Here is a 24,009-nt window from a genome sequence, read left to right as displayed (position 1 = left end):
TACATGTACTGGTTTGTGCAATGCAAGTGTGAGAAAACCAGGTAGAGTTAATCCTGAGGGCACTGAATTTGTTGTATGGTCTTTCCAGCACAGACAGACAACTTAGTGTACTTCTTGTAGTGTCATACTAACCCTAACCCTAAACCTGCCCCTAACCCCAGCCTAGACCCTTGCCCTGGGCACTTGATTAATGTGACTTCTGGGACTGAGTGACACAGTCCCAGAATTACAGTCCCACTTGTAATTTAAAAAACACTTTTTGGAGACAAATGCCAGCTATATGATACGAGGACATAAAATTCCGCATTTAAATGATAATTCCCATCAGCTATTGCAGGATATAGTTGAAAAACACAAACAAATACTCATTTTATCCTGACTTAATGGTGTGCACTTGGATGTATTTGCCACCATGGTATAGAGAGGGCAGTTAAAAACTTTTTATGCCTCGCACTGGTATGTGCACATGTGGTTACTCCCCATACCGAGCATTAAGTGTATTATCTGGTGCTGCTAGTTCTGGGCTGGCTCATGCCTTGAGTGAAGGTTTTTCACATCCCAGTATACCAGTTTAGCTTACCCATATGCTCATGACATAGGTGCAGGCATAGATATAACACTCAGCTGGAGGAGCAGAGGAGATAAGTCTATGGGGTAGGAGGGGACAGAACAAGGTGGCAGAGACTACGGTGCATAACTACTTGGCATCAAAATGTTCCTTTTGAGCTCCCTGTTATGCTCCACTACACAATTCAGAGAAGGTAAGCCTGTAACCCTACCTCCTTTGATGCAGTGATGCACCTTATTTCTGTTTTATAACTTGCCTTGCAGGTAAGTCTGCCTATGCTGCCCAAGCATTGTGTAACAAATGTACTGTCCCAGAATTGGGATTTGTTTTAATACAAGGGTGGTATTGTTTAATGTTCACCTTATGCCATCTTTAAGGAAGTGAATACTGGGAGGCTGTCAGTATGTTTCCAGTTTGCAATGAGTTCCTTCCTAATTAATGGAAGACAAATTTGTGCAAGTGACAGCTCTGAAACTGTTAACTACCTGCATCCTTTTCCAGCCTTAGAAGGAAGCAGTTTTCCTCTGAAATGCCTTCTGCATTTTTAAAATACTTGAATTCAGTACGGAAGTGAAACAGAAGAAAGGGATATTAACTTCATAGCATTGTTTTGGTGTGTCTCGTGAAAGAGGGTTGATACAGAAAGCCATGTAGCAAACTGAAGCACAGGTTCAGTGAACAGACTGCCTAGGATTTGGAGAAAGATTTAGTGATGGGCTAATCTCAATAATGTAGGACCTGCTCCATCAGAAGCAAAGTCATTCCTTTGTATACATGATGGAGTTTTTACCCCATAAAAAGCAATGCTTCTTTGGAAGGACTTTTTGCGTTCTCTAAGCAAAGGGCTTTTTCTTTGCTTGATGCAAAGAAACTTTTATAGGCTTTACAGTGTTCAGAGAAGCAGTTAGTTGCTGCTGTTCATTAAAATAACTGTAACTACTCCCATTTCTAGTTTAGCTTTTAAAAAACTAAGCAGCTTCCACTGTAATGAGCACTGTATATAAAGATTTTGTGAAATATGATTATTTTCTTACAATGGAAAAGGAATGACTTAGACACTTGAAATGGGAGTTTAGAAGAGTGCCACTAATTTGCCTGAAAATGTTGTTTACAAGCAACATCTCCTTTTTTTGTGTAGGTAGGTCATGGTGTTGTTTATCACTTGTCTGGCTCCCTGCCCCAAACATAAAAGTCAGAATCAAGCTTCTTGATAATGCTTTCCTCAAGTCCTTAACCTCAGACTCCTGCTGCCTTCCCTCTCACTGCTCTCTGTGTTTTGGTATCTGACTTCTCTTTAAGCGTCACTTACAACTTAATGGTTTGGATTTCTTTTATTCTGTTTGCATTAATGTCTTGTATACATGCCTCATGCTTGTTGCAAGAAATTCTACTTGATTATTTGAGGGGAAAACCCAAGAGAATTTAAAAAATCATAATAAAAGATCCTGTAGATGCAGACTTACCTTGAAGTTAGGATGGCAAGGGTCTCGTGAGCCTCTTGGTACTCAGAACAACTGTGTTCATCATGTTGTGGTACACAAAACCAAAATTCTGTCTCGGACACTAGCAGATACATTGCTTTTCAAAATAACAAAACTCTTTGATACTACCTCTAAAGCTAGAATCAATAACATCCTACTAGAATAGGTACACTCTCTATACATAAGGTAGTCTTCTTTAGGCTTGAGCTTCCAAAAGGGAAGTCTTGAGTTTCTAGCAGTAGTACTTGTGAAAATTCCTTTTGAATCTTCAGGGTCTGAAATTATGTAACTTGAGAGGTTTTTTTAAAAAATGCATCAAAATCCTCTGCCCTTGTTTTTAATTAGCAGGTATCTAATGATGGGTAATTGTGTTCTAGATGAAATCTGTTTCTCAATAGGGATGTTTCAGCCACAGGCAGTATCATAATGAGGATGACAGTCAGCTTCTGAAAATACCTTATGCCTGAGGAACTGGGTAGCTTCAAGCTGCCTTTGAGTGTCTCACTTTGCAGATAGTTTTAGCTAGAGATTAGAATCTGTTTAGTGGAAAATAATTATCTTACTACAACATACAAACTACTGTTGTGTAGGAGTTGACAGTGTATATACTGTTATACTATAAACATGTTTGTGTATTCTGTTGTTTAGGCACTTTGAAGTTTGATTTATGAGTGCTTCTCCTGTGTACTCCTGATCTTGCTTGATACCTCTTCTCTGAAAATGCAGGATAATGTACAGGGGGATTAATACATGGAATGCTGTCCTCACACAGACATTTCCATCAGCCCTGGCATTGGGGTGTTCCCAGAACAATGATCTGGATGCAACCCAGTACAAGTCTGCCTTCACAGATTCTTGAAGAGTGAAAGAAATAGCTTTTTATTTGTATTGTAATACCCTTATCTCATTTTAAGTTAGCATGTTTGGGTCAATTGAGCTGCATTAAGTGAGTAAACTTGTTCTTGCTCTCTATACATAGATTATGCCTGTGCACTCCAGAAAGATATCCTGCTGCAAGGACGTTTGTATCTCTCTGAAAACTGGCTCTGTTTCCACAGCAACATTTTCCGATGGGAGACCACAGTAAGATCTCTTAGCTTGCTTGAATCCTTGAATCCCACCTGTTTGTCCTGTACGATCAGGGTATGACTCCCTCAAATCTTGCCCTGTAAATATCATCTAGTAACTTTGCACTGGAAAGATAGAGCCTCCATCCCTGAGCGGAAATGCAGATCTGTTGCTCCATAAAATGAGAATAGCTTTGGAGACATGAATGCTGAAATAAGCCTACTCCATCAGTCATGCAGGAAGGTGTTCAGGAGTTATGCTGAAACTGATCTCTTACATTTCTGGATGGCAATTTCCCTCTCCTTACTAAGGAGAGTTGTCCTATAAAGGGATGTAACATGTAATGTTTTCCTGTAAAACCAGGAGCATGATACAGTACATAATGTTGCCCTGTTCAAGAACTCTTTAGCGTTAAAACTTTATTTGTTTTAGTCTGGTGCAAATATCAAATTAAGAACAGCCGAAGAGAATCTATAAATGACCTTGGCAAGTTCTCGTGTTGTGGTGTGTAGATTTTGAACAGTATGAGGAAAAGCGGGTATTTGTGACATTGGCCCTCTATTTCTATCCAGTTAGGTTAATGAGTTAAAATTTTTCATTCAAGCAATTTTTGCATATGATGCAGAAATAGCATAAGGCAATGAATGAGAAAAGGAAAGTAACCTAGTTAATAGGTGATGGAGATGTGTCAAAATGTTCTGCAGCTCTAAGACTGCTCATACCTTAATCACTAAATTCTACTATGTGCACTCTGAAGTACACAGGACAGACAACAAATACCTTGTGTACTGAAGACAATGAGGAGGTGTAGAAATGTTTAACTGAAAAACAAGCTTAATTTCATCAGATGTATTTTACAATGTAATGTTTCTCATTGTGGACTTGAGATTTAAAAAAAATCCCTTTGAAATCACACCCGTGAATATATACGATCTATTCAAAGACTGATTATTTTTTTCAGCCAAACTAGCATATGTCCTGGTAACCTGTTCCTACCTGCCTAGCAGAGTGATATCCTATGCAATATCATAAGGCAATCTGAACCTATTAGCTACAATGATAGAGCTAAGTTTTGGGACCTCCTTAGCAGACTGTGTTGATGCAGAGAGAAAGTGGACCTTCTACACACAAAGGAAAAAGCAAGATTCCACTGCTCTACTATACAGAAATGTTTAGAATACTAATATGCAAGGCAAACACATCCAAGCAGGAAGATTTCCTTGCAGTGTGTGGACTGCAAATAAACCTCTGTGAAAATGGGCTAGATAGTCTGTCATCTGATTTATGTCCTACCTTATGTATAGCATACTGATTGGGATGGACTTTCACATCTGTGCTTTGTATGTGGTTGGGATTGTGCCTTAATCCTTCAGTATTGCTCAGTGAATGGAAGGAAAGAAGAACGAAGTACTTGCTTCTCTAGTCTACTATGAAAGGAGATTAGTCTTAAGTCATTTTAACTTGCTTCTACTTTGGAATGCTTGCTGTTAGCAAGTTGAGATAGTAATTGACTTTGTGATCTCAACTAAATTGCATCCCAGGGCTTGGGGTTAGTTTGAGTTCCTATTGCATGTTCTGTGACTTCATAAATTTTCAGTTTTAAGTTATTTATAATATGTCATTAAACCTCTTTCTGCTTAGATTTCTATTGCCTTGAAGGATATCACTTTCATGACAAAGGAGAAGACTGCTCGGCTCATTCCAAATGCCATACAAATAGCAACAAAAGGAGAGAAGGTGAAAACCTGTATTGTGATGTGTTGGGTTTTGGTTGGGTGGGGTTTTTTTTGTTTGTTTTGTTTTGGTGTATTTTTTTTTTTTTAATTTTTATTTTATTTAACAGCAATGTTCAGGGCAGAGCACTTGTAGTTTTAAATCCAATTACATTTAAAGATTTGATCACCAGGCTTGGTGATCTAGTCCCTATACATAGTGGCTTGACAATTCAACCTAGAATTCCCTAGAATCCCAGAAAGTAAAGGGGTTGTTGTCCCATTGGTTCTCGAAGGAAAACCATTTTAAAGTTCAGAGCATGACTTCAGAATGTGCATCCTCCAGACTGCAAAAATTTCAAATTCACTAGGTTTAAAGTGTCCCTGGAATTTCTGGAATTTCAGAAAACTGTTGAAAACAAAAAGAATGATGTCGTGGAGAAATCTACTCATAGAACATGTAATTTTATGTGCTGAGAAGTGTAGGTTTTGGGTATCTATTTGGAAAAACTGAAAAACATGATGCTCATGTGCAGTGCTCTTCCAGTATTTGTCTGTTCTCTCTCAGTTTGTTAACTTTAATCATCAAGGAAGATAAACCTCTTTCTCTGCTAAACAAACATTCAAATGGGAAGGATTTTAATACTACAAATGATTCATCTCATGTGACATATTTTAATTATTTTGATTTCATATCTCCTTATGTGAAAAGATTAATGAAAGTAATATATGGTAGAAGGATGGAAAAGGCTGTGGTCTTCAAGAAATAGGTATACGGAACTCTAATTTGTTTCACATCCTATTTAAAAATGGGAGAAAGATGTAGCTGTGTAGTTAGTTGAGGGGGGACCTCTTCCTTTATGCCAGAGATACAAAGGATTGCGATCAGATGCCTGGAAGAGCGAGTGTCTTTATATACTAATGGGAAGCTAACTTTTACTTACTGAAAGTGATTAAAAAGTGTGGAGTGTGAGGAATGGCACAAATGAGGTTTGTTGAATGTGAGAGGATCATGCTGTTGCTGAAAACCTTAGTTTATTCAAGACAAGGAAGGATTCTGATTTTGTTGAAAATACCTACAAGTGAGCTTTTATTTTATTTTTAGAAAGTGAGCACTTTGTTTTTCCTGCAGTTTTTCTTCACATCGTTCAGTGCAAGAGACAGAAGCTACCTCAGTATCTTTCGCTTATGGCAGAACGTGTTGCTAGATAAGGTAAGCTTGTAAGTGTGGGTGCCAGTGGTTAAGTAACAAAATAATATTTTTCTAATATAAGAAGACATGTTTTTGGAGGGTAAGAAGCTTTCCTTGAGAAGCTAGGTTTTTTCTTCTCGTACTGCCACCTACAACTTTGCAGTTGATGGAGTATTTTGTCTTTGAAGATAGGTTGCATGCTTTTCTTCACTACCACAAGCAGGTATTACTAAATTGGCATGCATTTTCTATGGCTAATTTGTGATCAACAAGGCAAGAGACTTTTTCACTGAAAGCTTTATCTTTTTGAGGAAAAAGCCTTAAGTCACCTTCTCAGATAACTTAGTTGAACCTTTGACAGCCAACTCATTACAACTCCCCTGACCTTGAATAAATGCAGTAAAGGCAGGCTGTATGAGATGGAAGTGTATTTCGGCAACTTCTGTTAGTTAGTTTGATTTATATTGCAATTTGTGAATACTTAAGCTAATCTGCTTTCTAAAAATGTCCCGACAGTTTCGCAGAGCATCACTAAGTAATGCAATTTTTGTAAACCAATTCCTTCCTGTTTACGGATCTTGTTGCTTAAATATTTCAACACAGTTGCAAATGAGCACTGAAATATCCATATATAACTGTGTGCTGCAGTGGTCCCCAAAGGCTTAAAGCTCTTGTACTGCTTAACTGTAGTACCCACAAAAGTTGGGTGTTGTTTTTTTTGTTAGCTGAATTCTAGGGCAGATTAGAGGTACTTTTTGTCAAAAGCTGGAAATAAAGGAAAGTGCCATTTAAGGCAAAACTAATGTTTCCTGCAAATCTCTTATCTCTTGTATTAAATACTATTTTATTGTAACATCCCAATTATCTTGTCTTGAATCCAGCAGCTAGTGCTGCAAAACCCACAATGCGCTATGTCATCTTTTGACTGGAATGTGCAACTGGAAACCAGCCTTGTTTTCCTTTGTTAGCATAGTTTGTCAGGAATGGTAATTATGCAGTTGTTCAGTTCATGGTGCTGGAGGGTGAATGTATGGGCATTCAGGTATACAAACCTGTCCAGGGGATTGGACCAGAGGCAGCAAGCTTTCTGCTGCTCAGTGTTAGTTTCTCCCCTGTGTTAGTTCTCTTTGACACTGAAATGCATGTCACGTTAGAAACAATTTTTCACTTCAGAGCTGTAACTGAAGGATAGATATGAAAGTAGAAGTCATGGACTGCACGTAATATGAGATGAATTAAGCCAGACAGTTTTAGGGACCAGTGGCTTGGGACCTCATCTTATTCTTTATATCACATCTTGCTACTAGCATTACTTGCATCTCACTAAAGTACATTGAAAGGTAAGTCTGCAAACTTTTGCTTGGGGTTCTCAGTTGTAAGATAGAGCATTGCTATGAGGTGTAGGGCTTTTAATGTAGTATGTTTGGGGCTACTTACTGAAACAGGATTTTTGTTGAGTTGAGCTCCTACTTCTGCAGTGCAGTAGTGACTTCTGATTCTCTGCTAGAATGTTTGAGTCACCTGTCAGCCTGCTTTATGATTCTTTGATTCTTTGTTGCTTAACCAAACTGGATCAAGGTATAGAGGGGCACTGAGAAGTTGAAAGTAGGAAGTAAAGTTGCCAGAGCTGGATCTGACAAGGCTACAGTGACAGTTGTCCACTGACCCATTGGTAAAAGAAACAAGTTGGTGCATCCAAGCATTTTTGCTGCTTTCTCCCCATCACCCTATGACAGGAACAGAATATGTTTGAAAGATCTCATATGTCTGAAGCTCTGGCATGGTATGCAGTGTCCTAAGTACGTGAAGCCTGGTGTTTCTGGGTTGTGGGCTCAGTGGTCACAGGGATCCTGTCAGAATTTGTAAGGCTTGTGACAAAACCCCCAAATCTCACCCTGGAGCCAGTTTGAAAAGGAGCTGGTTTTAACATTTCCTCCGTGAAGAGCTAGGTAGTTAAAGCGTATGGATAATGTAGTTATTATCTGAAGTGCATCTGCTAGACCTGGAAATGAAATCCAACTGTTAAATTCTGAAATAAAGTCATTCTGGTGTCACCAGAAGTATGACTGGATACAGCGATGGTTTGCACTTCCACCTGATGACAAATAATTCCCAATTTGCATGATTCACATCCAGGGGATTGGATTTGTCTTTACTTCAAACCATGTTTGTGCAGAGGTAATTTTTAGTCACTGGCACTGGCCTCTTCAATGTGTTCTGGGCATAGATTTTGTGTTACAAGGTCTCGCCTTTGAAGAATGACCTATCTCCTTTAAGGGGATGCTCCTTAAGCTTTCCCTGCCTGCAGAACTTGTTGGTAGGGTCAGCATGTCCTTTCCCAGATCTCCATCTTGTGGCCATTCTGCCTTGTACTTTTCAAGTATCACACAACCTAGTCTTCTGTGAAGTCTGCCTTTCTATTAGAAATTAGTTGCATTATGTATGAAAAACAGTAAAGGATTACATGCTATTCCATGCCTAAGCTTGCTTTGCCCATCAGGATGCTCTCCTCCAGCTTTACGTCACTGTTCTCATAGGACTGCTGGTCTCCTTAGCTGGGCTGTAGCTCTCTAGCTCAAAGTTTCTCCTCTGAATCTTGCTCTGAGTAACAATACTATGTGCATTTGGCACCCTTCAGCTTTGGTTCCTCAGGGGATCAATGAGTACCTCTGTCTTAAGATGGTCCTTTCTTAGGCTATATTATTTTAAATGTCCATATAAAAACTTTTCAAGGAAAAATCCACTTATTTTAATCTAGTCCTGTTGCAAAATGTGCTCAGTGAGTCTCTTAGGCTTGCTATTGTTTTTTTTCATTTAAATGCTCCTGGCTGAAGGGGAAGCATCATGGAAAATAAGGAGTTGTTAATGTAGGTCTGGAAGAGACATGACACCGGTTTTGATAAAACAGATAGCTGCTTCCACATCCATTGTGGCTTTCAATAATACATCAGTTTATAAAATCAGCCAAAATTCCTGTTTTGCAACAGGCTTTGCAGATTGGTTAGACAACTTTACTAATGGCTGCTATTGACAGTAAGAGCAGTGCCATTTAGACTTTTGCTGTATTTTGCTAAAGCTTTTGGGTGTCAAATATCCACCCAGTTTAAGGGAACAGGAACAAATTAAAATCTAATTAGGCAGGTCATTCAAATCCCAAACAAACACAGCACTCCTTATTTCTAATGGAACAAGATCTTAACTTAATCAGTCTCACTTCCCATGAGTCCTCTTCGTTAGAGCTGGATTTATTTTCCTATTGTTCTTATGCATTGCTGGGTAGAGATTTGCACTTGTCTCCAGAGACATTGTAGCAGGTAAGTCTAGAGGTGTGAGAAGGGACCGGAATTTCTGATGAGCTGGACTTCTTGTGGCAACATCTACTAGGACAGCAGTTCTGCCTTCTCCAGCAGCTTCTCAGGGAGGGTTGTGGAAAAAAAGTGTTTGTTGTCACCTTTCTGTGCAAGGAGGGGTCTTCTGGATATCTAAAAGGGCTTGGGTTGATTCTGACCTTCACGTTTGGGCAGTTAGAGGGGGGAGTTGGCTGTTTCATTCACCAGCTGTGCGACAGACTTCTGTATCAGAGTTGCCTGGTGTGAGTGTGATGTGTGGTGGGGGTTTTTCTCTAAGGTAGACCTGTGCTGAGTGTCCTGTTCTTATTTCTGCATGTCGGGGGGGGGTGGATGGGACGGGACGGACGGACGGATGACTAAAAATCAGTATCTTTGCTTATGTCAGTAATATTCTGTAGTATCACTTGTGCAATGCCACCACTTTGTATAGAGTGAAACAAAGAATTGATGTTTTTTTTGCTCCTGGTTGAAAAGACAAAACTGTGTGTCCCGGCTGCTTCTTGTAGCCTTTGTTTTTGTATACAAAGGGAACTGAGGCAAAACTCAGCATAGGCCATCACCTCTGGTGGGCAAAGTAATTCATGTTTAGGCTCAGCCTTTCAAGCTTCAGAGCTTCTCAAAACCATGCTCTCAGAAGCAGAAGTCTGACCCAGAAAATTTGTGCCCTTCTTGCCTTCAGAACTTTTGCTTTATTGTACTGGAAAGGATGTCTGGTTTGATCTTGTGCTGTGACCATTAAGAATTTAGTATATCTAGCTGAGCTAGGAATAATTGAGTGCAAGAATCCTGTTTTAGAAGCAGAAGTCAGTAACATTGACTTTAGAGAACCACAGGAAACAGCTTTATAGATTCCTAAAATGCATAGCTGAAAAGATTCTGTGCTTTCCTGAGATCATTCAGCCTGCTGTGCAAGGGCAGCCTGATGTGCTCACACACTGGTGCAGACTGTGCTGGTGAATTTCATTAGTGACATTAGCTGTTTCCTGGTTATTTTCTTATGACTTGAAATAAAGTCACTGTCAGTAATGGGCATGGGAAGTGAAAGGGGCTTTGTTTCTGCCCTTTAATTTCTGGTTGCAAGGTGTGCTATCTAAACATGCACCTCAGTCATATTCCCAAAGCATGTAATGCCTGCTCCTGGTTTTAGTCACTTAAGGGGAACAGCTGTAGGTAGTTGTGTTTAGCTATGAATTTATTGCTCCAAAGGACAGTGTGCTTGGGGAAAGCAAGGCAGCTGTGTGTGTTGCTGCATGTTTTTAGCACTGCATTGCTTTGTGGAACGAACCCCCGTGGCAGAGGCAGGCATTAGCTGGCATGACCCTTGCTTTCTATGTGTGTGATTTGTGTTTTAGTGTTTCCTTTGTCCTGGGTAGGATTAAGTACCTTGAACCCGATCACTGCCCATAAGATGCTTGTGCCAGCTGCTTTCTGAAAAGACCAAAACTTTGTTGTGTTGCAGAATCCCCGGGGGAAAGCCCCTCATCCAGGGCGGCCATGTGCCGGTCCGGGCTGGGTTTGCCCTGACCCCGCACGTTTTACCTGTTTTTGCGGAGGGACAGTCTCCCTCACGATGCAGCAGGGGATCCTGCATCGAGCCGGGGCAGAGCGGCACCCGGGGCCATGCTGGCGACCGGAGCCGGCGCTTTGACAGTGTCCGGCTTCCCCCCGGCTCCCCCCGCGCCGAGGAGAGCGCTGTCCCTGCCCCGCTGGCGGGAGCCGCTGCCGCCGGGCGGGCGGGCGGGGAGGTGGTAGTGGGGGGGCTGTCCCCGGGCGGGCCTCGCCGCCGCCGAGCAGGAAGTGGGAACGCGGCGGCACCGGGCGAGGCCGAGGGTGACCCGGGAGGGGAGCGGCGCGGCGGGAAGCGCCAGGTTTGTGGCGGCGGGGGTGCCGCAGCGGGGGGAGGTGGGGGGTAGAGCGGCCCGGTGAGTGTGTGTGTTGCTGGCGGGGGGTCGGCGCTGCTCGCCGCGTAACACTGCGGGTAGTGTGACACCGCACAGGTGGAAGCGGGGAGGGGAGAGGATCACTTAAAAACGGTTTAAATAATGCATGGGCATTTAATGGGATCATTTCATGCACATAGTAAGCAGTACTTGTGTAACTGCCTCATTAGCACAGTGCTGTTCCCTTGATCAATATGGATTGTGGCTGAGGCACATTTTCCAGGATGGTCTCTCTCTTTTAAGATTGCTGGTATTGCTCTCTGAGCTCTGCTAAATCCCAGAACCGTATCTGCTGTCTCGTTTTCGTTTTATATTTTTTTCGTTTGTTTTTTGTGTGTGTGTTTTTTATAGCCGTTTACATCCGAAGTGGACTTTGAAACCTTTGAAACTGGTTGCTTACTTTGCCGATATGAGTTTGTCATACTACTCCCTAACTTTCCCGATGATTTGAGGGAACTTAATTAAATATATCCCAGTACCTATGGGAATTCATGGAGCAGGGCAGAGGTCATACAGAGAAAGAGAAGAGTAGCTAGTGGTGAGTCAAGGTAATACTGTTACTGAGCAAAAGCAACTTTTCTTTAAAGGGAGTTCTGGCGGTGTTCCAAACTGAGGCTCTCCTGTCCCACCTTGGCAATATGGATAGCTGGTGGCAGACCCAGACAGACAGTAGTGACTGAAACACTAACTTCTCACCATTTGTAAGGCATTCTGAGCATCCTGAGGAACAGGCATGTGTCTATTAAGCAATTTGTCCAAGATCAAAGAGAGAGTCCTGGCTGTCTGGTAGTTACTGGTCTTGTGCTGTACTGAGTGAAATTCAAGAGACACTGAATTTTGCAAACATTGTGAAAACACTGATGACACGTGGAGAAGCAAGTAATGGCTACAAGTGTGTGTTTTCTTGAAGTAACAATTTTTCTTGTGTCTGACATTTCTGGTTTAAAAGTGGGTTTAGGAATATGGTTTCTGTGTTTCCCAGTGGTTTGGGGATATGAAGTAGACAGGAGTACAGTTCCCCAAAATGCTGAAATCCAATCTTGAAATGTGATACCTAAATGCTTTCAGTTCTTGTCAGAATTGAGGTTAAAGGCTGTGGTGTAACTCGGACTTCTGGTTTACCTCCTGTGCCTCATTGTCCCATACAGTAGTTCTTGACTAGCCTGCTTTATTTCAGAGGCTGACCAAGCAGGAATTCTGGCAACTGGTGCACCAGAGCTATGGCTCTGAGCTGGGCCTGAACAGTGAGGAGATGGAGAGCTTCCACTCATCGTCTGAGGACAATGGGCAGTCTCGGTAAGGAGAAGCTATAAAGCTTATTGAAGTACTCTGGGAGGAACAATGTCCTGTTTCTTAGAAATTCTGTTTTCAAAGTGTTGCTGTAGCCTTTCTGGAAAGGTTAAGCCTATAGTAAAAGGATGCACAGAACCAAACTGCATAAACCGATTATCCATAAAAACTTAATTGTGTTCATTGTCTAAAATGTAGGAGCACAGCTGAGGCGCTTAGAGAAGGGAGATTTGAAGACCTCGTTCTCCTTGGAACTGCTTGGGGATACCAGCAGGATAGCTTAACTAGCAACCTTTTCTCATTAAGATATCTAGTCAGGGTCTGTATGGCCTTCAACAACATGGAAGGCCTGAATGGAATGGAGCTACACATGACGTTCAGACTCTTTCTGATGTAGAGTCTGAAACACTTGTTTTTCTTTGTTCTTCTGATGTCTGAGATATTAGCTTATTTTTGTGTTGTCCTAATCTTGAATTCGGGAGCTGGAATAATCTAACTGTATGTGGGTTATTTTTATAAAACAGTTGCCTGGATTTATGAACTGCCAGTGTCAGTCTGATAACGTGGCTTTAATTTTTCTGTCTGTATGTAAATAAATATGGCTCTACAATACCAAAAAATGTAATTTACGTCTCTTTTCAACACTGTCTTATCTGAGCATGTTTGCTAGAAAATGAAAAAAAAAAACAAGTTAATTGCAAGCTTTTTTCTTCCCCCCCCCCCCCCCCCCCCCGTAATAAAAATGCATAATTTTGCAACTCTGGGGCAGGGGAAAAACATCTTCTTAAACTTTTTTAAAACCTTTTTTTTCCAAGTTTGTTCTTGGCTATCTCCATTTCCTCTTTTTCTACAGCACGCACTCTCTGTGGTTCACCTGTACTTGGTTTTGCTAACTTTGTGGTCGGAAGCTGAACATTCTGAGAGGTGGTTAGCATGGGGAAAATGGCTTGTGAGATTAATGAGCTGGATGTGGGAAGAATGAGTTAGTAGTTTTTGAAGTTAGCTGAACAGACATGGTTTGAATACAAGAATCACACATGAGAAGCTTTCTCAGATTTCTCAGACCATGTATCTCCAATGACATCTTCCTTCTTGCTTTGGACAGGTCCAGCATTTGTGAAGATTCTGGAGAAAGGGATGAAAAACTGCCTAAAATGATTGGTTTAGTTCGGGAGCCCATGCTTCAAACAGAAGGAGAGTCACTCAGTAGACATGCGTTGCCAGGAGTAAGTCCTGACACAGCCTTTCTTGCTATTTGTAACTGATAAGCATATATACTTGTATATGCTTATTAAGTATAGGATGCATGAGCATTTTAACTTCTAAAGAAGCCCTTGGGAATTCATAGTAGTCTAGACAGTTTTCACATCAGAAAATATGAATATCTTCAGGTTTCAGGAATATTTATTGAGTTTGGAAATGATCAACATTCATAAAAGAATATTGCTTGTGTGAGTTGCAGCAATGCCTTATCACTAATCCACTGCATAACCTGGCTGGAACACTGAGGCTTAAGCCCTGTCTTTGTGGGGTGTGTGTTTTTATTACTAAAACCAAACAAAATTAACTTTGTTTTTTATCCACCTTTCTAGGGACCATTTTTAGCCAAGTGCTTTATGAAAGTAATGCTTTTGTTTGCTTACAGTGCTTTCTTGCTTGTGCTGTTAGTTGTTCATAAAGTATCTCCTCTTCTGTCTTTCCTATACATGAGGTTTATTGAAGGGTACTTATGCTGTGTTACCCTTGCCTTCAAAGGTCAGTTAGTCTGCTGTTATGAATATATGAAACCTTTTTTTTAATTGCAATTTCTGGAAATGTTTCAAAAAGAAAGTGGAACCCCCCTGTTTCATATAATATAGATGAGTTTTGCCTTAATGCCTTGGGTTAATACATGTTACCAGCATGAATGCTTCGCTCAGTACTGTATAATTTTGTGAATATATTTTTCTGTTTGGGAGGGCAAGTGCATTGGTAGCAGTATCTGAGGTGTGCACAGTGCCCAGCACAGTTGCCGTATGCAGCTGTAGTCCTGAAAGGTTACAAACATTTTCACTTAACAGACACCGCAAGGGAAAGATCTTGGAAAAGCAAATAGAGCAGTAAAACATTTCCTATAAACTTCAATAGAGTTGGGTACCTAGCTGCTGTTTCTGCTTTGGAAAATCTGGGGAGGGAAGAAAGGAGATGATTGTAGCAGTTTTTACTACCATGTAAATCTTCTGGCTTTTGTCACTTGCTAAAACTGATCTGGAGGTTAAGCAGGCTTTAAATCGTTCTGCCAAAAATCCAAGTTAATGGCTAGAGACTTGTACCCAACAAACAAGACTGGTATGTGTTAGATGTTAAAAGCTTAGTTAATTGGGTGATGGTTGTCTCTCATGGAAATCCTAGCAGTACGAAACCAGATTTTTGGAGAGATGTAACGGAGGCCTAGGAGGACTGTGGATGTTGGTCTCTTTAGGATAACTAAAAAGCTGCCCAGGTAGCCTTGGTTTGGATTTGTAAGCCCTAGTTGCACAAGAACAAGCCATTTAAAACTAATTGCTCTGCCTGGAAAAGTGTTTTGTTTACCTATGGGGCGCCACACCCAGAGATGTCTCTTGCCTTGCTGGTGCTAAATGTAATTGGGCATGTTGGTAAGCAGGAATGCCTGAGGATTTGGTCTGTATGCAAGGAAAAACATTAGGATTCTCCCTTGTATAAACTGCCTTTAAAAAGTCTTAATTATAGTGTAAAAGCACAGTCTTGATAAATGTGTAACTAAACTTTAGGTTACTGTTTCAGCGTAACTAAAATACGTAATGAGTGTGTTCAGCTATATGTGTCACTTGGTATTTCTCAAGAATGCCAATGCACTCTCCACAGCCCCAGGATTACAGCGTATTTTGTAGAAGCACAGGGACAGTAGGAGGAGGTGGTAGTGCTCTAGAATTTATCTGTCAAAACCATTGCACTGATGGAGCAAAACACAGTTAACACTTTCCAAAGACTGGAGGAAAACATGCTTAACCTCTCCTTTACTGCTCTGATAGACAAAATAAGTCCCAAAGTTCTCTTCAGAGGAAGCTGTGAACTAATGGAGGGGTTGGCTATAGGACTTGGCCTGTCTTGGAAAAAGTATTGTCAGTAGCTGTCCGTAGCTGATTAAAAGAAAAACCGTATGTAACACCAGTCGTGGCTCATCTGCTTCTCTAAATGCAGTTCATCTCAGTGTGGGAACCACCTTCTCACCCATATTTTCAGCCATCTTTTCTCCATCCCTTGTAGGGAGGCCTTCCAGTCCCAGAGCCTGCTGTTCACAGGTTAAAAACCAGAAAAGCCTTGGCACAGAGATCAGCAGTATTGGACTAGCTCAGGATATAATATATAAAGAAGAAATTACACATCTTCAACTCCACCTGACACATCTGAAAATCGTTTCTCTTTAGTGTAAAAAAAACTAAACACCCACCCACATCCCTCCGCAAAAAATAAAGTAACCTTCAAACCCCAAGAAAGCCAATTTGAGTTATTCCAAAGGCCTCAGCATGAATCTCCTCTGCCCTGACATCATGAAAGGCTTTTTTGTAGGAGCCCTTGTCTTCTGACATGAGCCTGGCATTCCTGTTCTGCTTGTGGCATGGTAGGCTGCTGTTATGCTGCTAGTGGGGGCTCCATTTGTTCACCAGATCCCTAATTATCATCAAAGTGCAATGCAGGCTCTTTGGATTTGAGCTGGATCTGTATGTCAATTTTTAGACTGTTTTACCACAGCTAGCTCCTGTCTTCCATCTGTATTGGCAGAGTATTTTGACATAGAAATGTTGGTTCTGTCCTAGTTCCTGTTGTGTGATTGAGTGTAATTTCAGGCATGGTAGCTCTTTTCAATAGGAGCATTTGTTAACTGATCTGCTTTTCTGATGCAGTTTTTTGACCTTGAGGGAGTATTTCTGCCTGCTTATGCTGCAGTTAAATTCATGCCTGCCTGTTTCCCAGCCACCCACCTTCTGCTGATGTTCCTCAGTTGCACAGAAAAGTAGATGGTCTTTATTGAAGAAAGCCAAGTACAGGAAGTACATGATGACTTTTCAAGTAATGGATGCTCTTGCTTTTTTGAGTCAGCGCTGAATAATCTGCAGGGATGATGGTACATTGCAGATGAATTGGAGCTACTCAATAAAGGAGGCCTGATCTTACTTATTTTATGGTCTGTGTGGTACTGCATGTAGAGGCTGTAATACTGCTGATTTCAGCTGTTTCATTGGAGGCAACAGGAGCTTTGAGGAGAGATTTAGAATGAAAGCTATGATTTGATGCTCATAGCCAAGCTTTTTGGCTGGCATTTGGAGGTGTACAAACCTTGTGCATACAGTTCCACTAGAAATTACTTCTTGAAGTATGCAATGGCATGTAAGGTTAGCCACCAGTTCTTAAAGTTTAGGGTTAAGAGCTGCATCATTGATTCAGTGACTGATGTTTTTGGGGGTTTCCTGCTTATTGGAGATGGCAAACGGTACTCTGTTGCTTAGTTTCTGAGAAGTAACATTTTTATAAGTAGGATGGCTCTAGCCAGTGTTTTAAAACTTTTTTGTCAAAGGGTAATGGAGCTCTACAAAATAAGAATGCATTTCAAATATATAATTTGGAATTTCAAATATCTAATTGCTGATAAAAGGGAGGTCTTGTCTATTTCATTGTGCTTCTCCTCAAGGTTATTGGACCCCTGGCTAAACTGTCAGGAAAAAAAAACCCTGATCAATAAAAAGTAAAAAAAATCTGTGTTAGTTTAATGAATATGTAAATGCATCGATGCAGGGAAGGGGACCAAACTGTGCAGGTGGTTGCAGGAGGACTGGATGAGGAATAAACTGTCTCTTTTAAGGCAGCTTTTGGTATAACAGTACAGATAAGTAATTCTGTTACTGGTTACCAGAGTAAAGTGAAAACTTGAAATAGAGGAAGGGATATAAGCTGTGGCAGTGGAAAAGGGAGAACTTAGTGGAAAAGGGAGAACTTAGTGTTGGACTGTGTGGTAATTGGGCAGATAGAACTTGTGTCTGCTTTTACATGGCTTTATTCTTTGATGGTAACTTTTTTTTTAAATGGCTTCTGATGACAAATGCTTTTTTTTTTTCTTTCCTCTTGGTTGTTTAAGGTGGAGGAGTCCCCAAGTGAGAAGCAGGTAAAGAAGAGCCCTCTTCCATCTTCAGAAAGAAAATCTGTTAAACTGGTCAGGAGCAGGTCTTTAGAAAAGTCCTTGGACCTGAATGAGAATGAAGATCCTCCAGAGAAAAGCAGTGCCTCAGACAGTGAAGAAGGTAAATCTCTTGGCAGTTGGAATCTATAAGTCCATCTCACTTCTGGAGCAAGTTAGAGAACTTTCTGATATTATGAAACTTGCTGCTCATTTGTTTCATGGAATTGTAGCAGCAACATCTTTGTATCTTAGTTTCTGGGGAGGAAGAAAAAGTTGCTGGTGCTCAGAATGAAAACAAATCGTGGTTTTGCTTTTTCTTCTTTGGTGGCTAGAGAGTTGCTAACAGCTTAAACAAAAAGATTAAACAATAGGTTTATTTGACAATGTGGTGGTGGTTGCTCACTTTTCATGCTCTCATGGGTACTTCAAATATTTTGCTTTCTTCTGTTTTCACTTCTTGGGAACTGCTGGGAAACATTTTTGACCATTCTCCAGTTTTTGAAAGATTTACTCACCCCCACTTCATTACACTTCTCCCTAAGGCATATGGGCTTCAGTGTTATTGATGGGGTAAACTGAGGAACTCACTGAAAACCCAGGCAAGACAACTTCTCAGACTTCAGGAGTGTACTGTGCATATTTTGAATCTGGTCTGAAGGTGAAAAAACCTTCACATGTTATCTTTGAGCAGATAATACTTTGTGTTCCAGCACAGTTAGTATCTTAATGGATCCTAATATCTCATCCTCAACTCCTACATCATTACCCAGTATAAGATGAGGAGAAACTTGGACCACAGTAGTGCAGTGATTGTAACCTGGCTGTTCTGTGCTTCCTTTCCCCTTCTCACTGTAGGAGAGAAAAGCATAGCTGTATGTCTTATAGTGGTTTTGGTATAAGTATTTCTGCTACCTCCTGGGGAGATAGTAAGGGCAAACTGTGCCTTCTACCTAGGCTGGATGACAGAGATACTTGTGCTGTGGTCTGTGGGTGCTTGTTCTGTGGTCCCGTATTAACCACTGACAACTTCTTGCTCTAAGTTGAGTGTTTCACTTACCTTGGCAAACTGTGCGAAAGGGCCATAGTTGTTCAGACGGCTCACTAAGTTGTGGTGGATGTTCTGTTAAATATCCCAGTTTTGACCTCTGTAAATGCCTTTGAAATGAGATGTGCACAACCTGGATTGATTCCAAAGTTGTGTGGTGGTGTGCAAATGATAGATAGGAAAGCTCAACAGTATCAGTGTGCTCAGTAGCAGCTGCATATTTCTTTCATATGTGAAGAGATCATTTGCTTTCATTGTCTGTTGACAGGAATAGAGGAGTTCAGTTAATTGAGGCCAGTTCTTAATCTGGCTGAAAAACTTTGCATCTCATCCTTTCAGAGTTAGCAACTGAAGTTGCTTGTAGATGTCATGATGTTGGAATCACAGAGGAAAGCTTTCAGAGTCATGGATTGAACTGGCTGCCTGCAAATTGTGGTTGTTGGCTGAGGATGTACTTTATATTCATCTAACTTTCCTTTTGTTCACCCATACTGCTTCTGTGCTTGCTTGTGGGTATCTTGCAATTTTCCTGTTCTTAGTACCACATCTCTCTTCTGTCTCTGGATTTTATTTTGCGACAAAGGTCTCCAGTGAAACTGATGCGAAATGGTCCTGTTGTCTTTCATACTGCTGTTTGCCTAAGTGCTAGCAGAAAATATTCCCCATCACTTCTGTGTTGGTAATGTTGAATAAATAGAGCATATTAAACTGGAGATGTCTCTTTAAAAAAAGAACTGACTTCATGCTGCTTTTCCTATTTCTCCCTCCCGTCCCCCAAGACTAGTCTTTCTTATTCAGAGCAGGATTTTCTAGTCCCACAGCATTAATCTTTTCTTTCAGATTCCCTTCTTCATGCTTAGAATATTTTTCTTCTGTTTCTCTGTCTGGTTTCTATTGCAGTTGTCCCATACTCTTACAAGGTGAATTCCTTCATGCAAATGAAACTAGCTTTCCTACATGGCAAAGGTTTACCCATGCAATTAATTTCTCTTGTGGCCTCTGGCTCATGTGCAGGCTACCAGTGGAGGTGTCCTGGCAGATAAGGTGATGGGCAAGCTCAAGACTTGTACTTCCAACTGCAGGTTCAGCTGACACCCAAGCTGCAATGCCAGAGCCTTAGCAGCTCTTCTTCTGTTGCCCTAAGTCATTCTCACATTGTTTACCTGGGAGTGGGGGATGTGCATCTTCCTATGCACAACTGGGCCTTTTGACTTGCATCTTGGTGCTTTTGTTTGGTTTAATAAATTGGAGTATCAGTCTCAAGCCATGACAAACTTCTGGCTAAGCTAAAAATTAGTTTTTGAGGTCTAGATTCTGAATTTCAGAAAACAATTTTTAGGTCAAGCATAGAGTATCTACTTCCAAAATAGAGTCAGAAGATTCTGGATTTCCTCACATGACTCTTGTATGTAGGTTTTGGTTTGGTTTTTTTTTGTTGTGGATTTTTGGTTTGTGTGGTTGGGTTTTGTTGGGTTTTTTGTTTGTTTGTTGTTGGGGGTTTTGTTTGTTTTTTTGGTGTTTTGGGTTTGTTTTTTAAATGACAGTGTTCAGCAGCATAGAATACTTGGAAATTAGAAAGGGGGAAGCAGGAAACAGTCTTTTGTGTTGGAAATCTTTACCGTGTATGAGGACATGATAAATCCCTTATCCCCTTTGTGACTTATGCCCTTTGTGAGACTTTCTGTATTGTACTAATAACCACCTTAAATGTGTGGTCTGCAGGAGGGCATAACTGCTTGTGCTGTAGTGCTGTGGGATGGGTACACTGACCTTTTTTGCAGAAAGGGATATAAAGGGCAGAAGATATTTTAAAGGCAGGGTGGTTGAAATTAGTTCAGTCCTGTTTGGTTTTGGGTCAGCCGTCAGCACACACCCCCCCCCATGTGAGATTTTTGGATGTGCAGTGTATGTAAGGAAAAGTGGCCCTGTTGTCTTGTTGCCATTTTAATCAAAATACTGGAAGTGTGTATTTTGAATATATAAATACCAATTACTTGTTACTTTGGGGTTTGGAAGATACATGGTTGAGTTATCTAAAGGCATGAGGTTTTTATCTTGTGAACTGGAAGAAGCTGGCGTTGTTATAATTCATACTCAGTAACTCCCCAATTTAATTTTGTCCTTAGTGTTTTAAAGTTTAGGGGAGTTCTTTGATAATGGTTAATATTGCTGATGCAGTCATTAAATAGATGGTGTCTGGAACATGTTCACTTCAGGAACTGATTTTATTGACTTGATTTCAGGTGTATATGGTTAAAGGCTCCTGTCTGCATACCTTTTTGTGCAGTGTGCAATTTTTACCTACCCACAGAGGCATAGAAATCCTCACAGTGCCAAGATTTGCATGCATGCTTCTTTCTCTCCTGATCCTCCCCCAGCTCTGTGGAGTGGAAAAATCAACCATGTTATTAATTTGTTTTATAGCTTATACTCTTATCAGTTCAGCTTTTTTAATTTGCTTGTGGTGTGTGCTTACTTTGAGCTGTTGGTTGTTTACAGGAATTTTAAGAACATTTTTTTCCCTCTCCCCCTTTCCTCTCTTCCAGTTTTCTGTCTCTTTTCTTGTGTTGCAAATTTTTCCAAACCTCTGCAATCACTGCTGCATCATGATATTATGTTCAGATATTATTTCACATCTTGCCTTGCAGTGATGAAAATGACCTTATGAAGTGCAAGGCAATAGTGGGGGAGGGAACAGGCTTGCTGCTCTCATTACTGAGTGCCCTGGTTCAGTCTAGGTTTACTTCTGGATTTCTGGGTCCCTAGGGTCCTAAACTAAAGTCAGAATAATCCTATGTTCTCTTATCAGACAGCAGCATCAATTCATCTATAAATGTGACAGGCTAAGAGAGTTAGTGGTTGATAATTGCATACTGCTGAGGTGTTAGAACAGCATTAAAATTTAAGGAGTTAAGACTGATTTCTAGATACCTGCACAAAACACTCTGTTCATAAACAGTATTTCTAAGCCACACCTAGGTAAATGCTTGCTGTTGTTCTAGTATTGAGGTAAATGAAAGGAAGGTAGATTTATGTGTGAGTTAAAACAGTCGGCAAACAGGCGTATTCATTTGTGGCAGAGACAAGTGGTTGAAGCTTTCTATCCTGTTTAAATTGCTAGCATGTAAACTGTACAGTTAATCTTTGCTATGCTTCTGTTCCTGCTTGCTGCTTCACCTACAGATAGACTCTGGGAAGCCCAGATGGAAGCGACTTGAAGTTTGTCAAGCTCCTGGTGTATGCAGTAACTTTCTTCCACAGGTGTGGAACTCACAGCAGCATTCATACATGCATGCACCTTCCAGACCTGTTGTATTAAAGGCTTTTCCAGGTTTTCTGGGAGAGAGTTGTTTGAATCTCAGCATCCAAAGTGGCTGATGGGCCTAATCTGTCAGCCCAGTTTCAGCTTGGATTTTTTGAAAATACTGCTTTATGTGATAGCACCAATTTTAAAAATTTGTTCCAAGGGGTGAGAGTAAGTAAAAACATATTTCTTAATAATGCTCTCATGCACTTGGCACTTCATTGACTATTCCTTATTAGAGACATGACTAGATACAAATACTGTACAGGAATATTGTGTAGACCCATGGATGCTCTTGTTAAGACTTAGTACAGGGAGGACAGACATCATGCTCAAAGAGTAAAGTATCTCAGTAGCAAGGTCTGCACATCAAGGTAATAATGTATGGGCTTTGTGCATATCATAAGTTGCTGTGGCTTGTTGAATTACCTTGCATTATCAGAAACATAGTAGCTGTCCTCAGGAGTTTCAGGTGAATGTAAAGTTGTGTAGTTCAGCTGAGCCTCACTGGGGCAAAGGTAACTTGTATTATCTTGTATTTGCTAAGACATATACAAATAGCTGTCAGAGCTTATCTGATGCACAGTGGCTTGGTCATATGTCTGGGCTTTTGTATTTTTTTAAGTGGTAGCAGATTCCGTGGGCCTGTCAAGGTCCAGCTGAGTGAGACTCAGACTAACCAGTTTTGAATTACCTGGTGTCTGATTCCATGCATATTAGCCGATGAGCAACAGGCAAAGAGGATGTCAACACCAATATCTGAAGCTTCCTATCTCTTAGTGAAAGGAAGTGGAGAGTGAACTCTGAAAGAGAGGTCTGTAATGTTGAGGCCTTGTTAGCTGAGGTCAAGTTTACAGTTCACTTGGTCTGCATTTTGCTGGAATTGGGTTCAGCTCCAAGAGGAAATACAGTGAACATAAGCTGAAAAGCCAGGCTGAATTTCTGGCTTCCCACAGAATGTTTCAGCAGAGCAGAATCTGTATTCTGGCATGTAATGACTGCATATTGGCTGGTTAAATGTATCTCTTAAAATACGTGTTTGCTTTCTGTCCCCACTTGTAATTGCATAAGCGGAACATAGCATGGGAAGGAAGTCTCTCTTTCGTGCAAGCACAAAAATATGGCAGTCATGCTTTGCTTTTGGAATCCTACACTGAAGTATGATAAGGTCAAAGAGAACATTTTTGAAGGCAGATGTGTAACAGGGACTTCTAGCAGGCTAGAAGCAGCACTAGAGTGGAAGTCTGCTCAGTCAGAATTGGATTTCATTGAGGGACTGTTGTGTTCAGTTGCTGTGTTTGCATTCATCCATACTGACTGCTGCTACTAAGCAGTAATGTTTTAAGTGCTGTAACCTTAGCTTATAGGAGCCATAGCTTGATATTTAGGCTAGCTTTGCATTGATGGCTAGCACTGACCTTTGCCAGCTCTGAACTTTCATTTCTATCAGTTGAAAGGTTAGCTAGACTTTCATCTGGTTCCCGCAAGATTTGCTTTCAGGCTTTTTGTTTTGTTTCAGTAATGTGGGTGGGGGGTTTTGTTTGGTTTTGGTACTCATACCTTAGGATGGACTTGCTCCTAAAGCATAAGCAGCTTGAGTTGGGGTTGGCATAGGAAACTGTTTGCCCTCCAGGATCATAATTCTGTCCCTTATACCCTGCAAGAGTGGCTGAGATGACCACGAAGCTGAGTCACGCCAGCAGCCAACAAGAAGGAGTAAAATAGCAAAGATCGGTGCTGCAGCCACAGAATGGCACTGGGGTGCTTGTTGCAGGTTTTGAATTGGGGATGGCAATCTTGATGCTCTTTTCAGGACTGCAAAATGGAGCAGGGAACCTCTTGCATTCCTCTTACGATTCGGTATGGAGGGAAGAACTGTATGG

General features: G+C 41.0%; 1 protein-coding gene across 9 annotated transcripts in view; it reads left to right on the top strand.

Moving 5' to 3' along the window:
• The window catches only part of GRAMD1C (GRAM domain containing 1C), a 63,240-nt gene that overhangs the window by 27,353 nt on the left and 11,878 nt on the right, over positions 1 to 24,009 (top strand). For 7 of the 9 annotated variants that reach the window (XR_008972614.1, XM_057413088.1, XM_057413087.1 and 4 more), the window contains exons 4-9: positions 3,029 to 3,132; positions 4,759 to 4,854; positions 5,962 to 6,042; positions 12,489 to 12,607; positions 13,707 to 13,827; positions 17,736 to 17,898. Coding sequence is in view for 8 of the 9 variants with exons in the window: in XM_057413088.1 (XP_057269071.1) it covers positions 3,029 to 3,132; positions 4,759 to 4,854; positions 5,962 to 6,042; positions 12,489 to 12,607; positions 13,707 to 13,827; positions 17,736 to 17,898 (684 nt within the window). In the remaining variant the exon portion in view is untranslated. Of the gene's footprint in view, positions 1 to 3,028; positions 3,133 to 4,758; positions 4,855 to 5,961; positions 6,043 to 11,220; positions 11,240 to 12,058; positions 12,204 to 12,488; positions 12,608 to 13,706; positions 13,828 to 17,735; positions 17,899 to 24,009 lie in introns of those variants that run through there. The other 2 variants (XM_057413095.1, XM_057413094.1) reach the window with 2 other exon arrangements.

This window comes from Pezoporus wallicus, unplaced genomic scaffold (genome assembly GCF_028554395.1).
Source record: "Pezoporus wallicus isolate ANWC-B61680 ecotype Strahan unplaced genomic scaffold, APGP_CSIRO_Pwel_v1 contig_6484, whole genome shotgun sequence".
Taxonomy (NCBI): domain Eukaryota; kingdom Metazoa; phylum Chordata; class Aves; order Psittaciformes; family Psittacidae; genus Pezoporus; species Pezoporus wallicus.
Note: the sequence above shows the minus strand (reverse complement) of the source record. Positions and strands in the feature narration are given on the sequence as shown.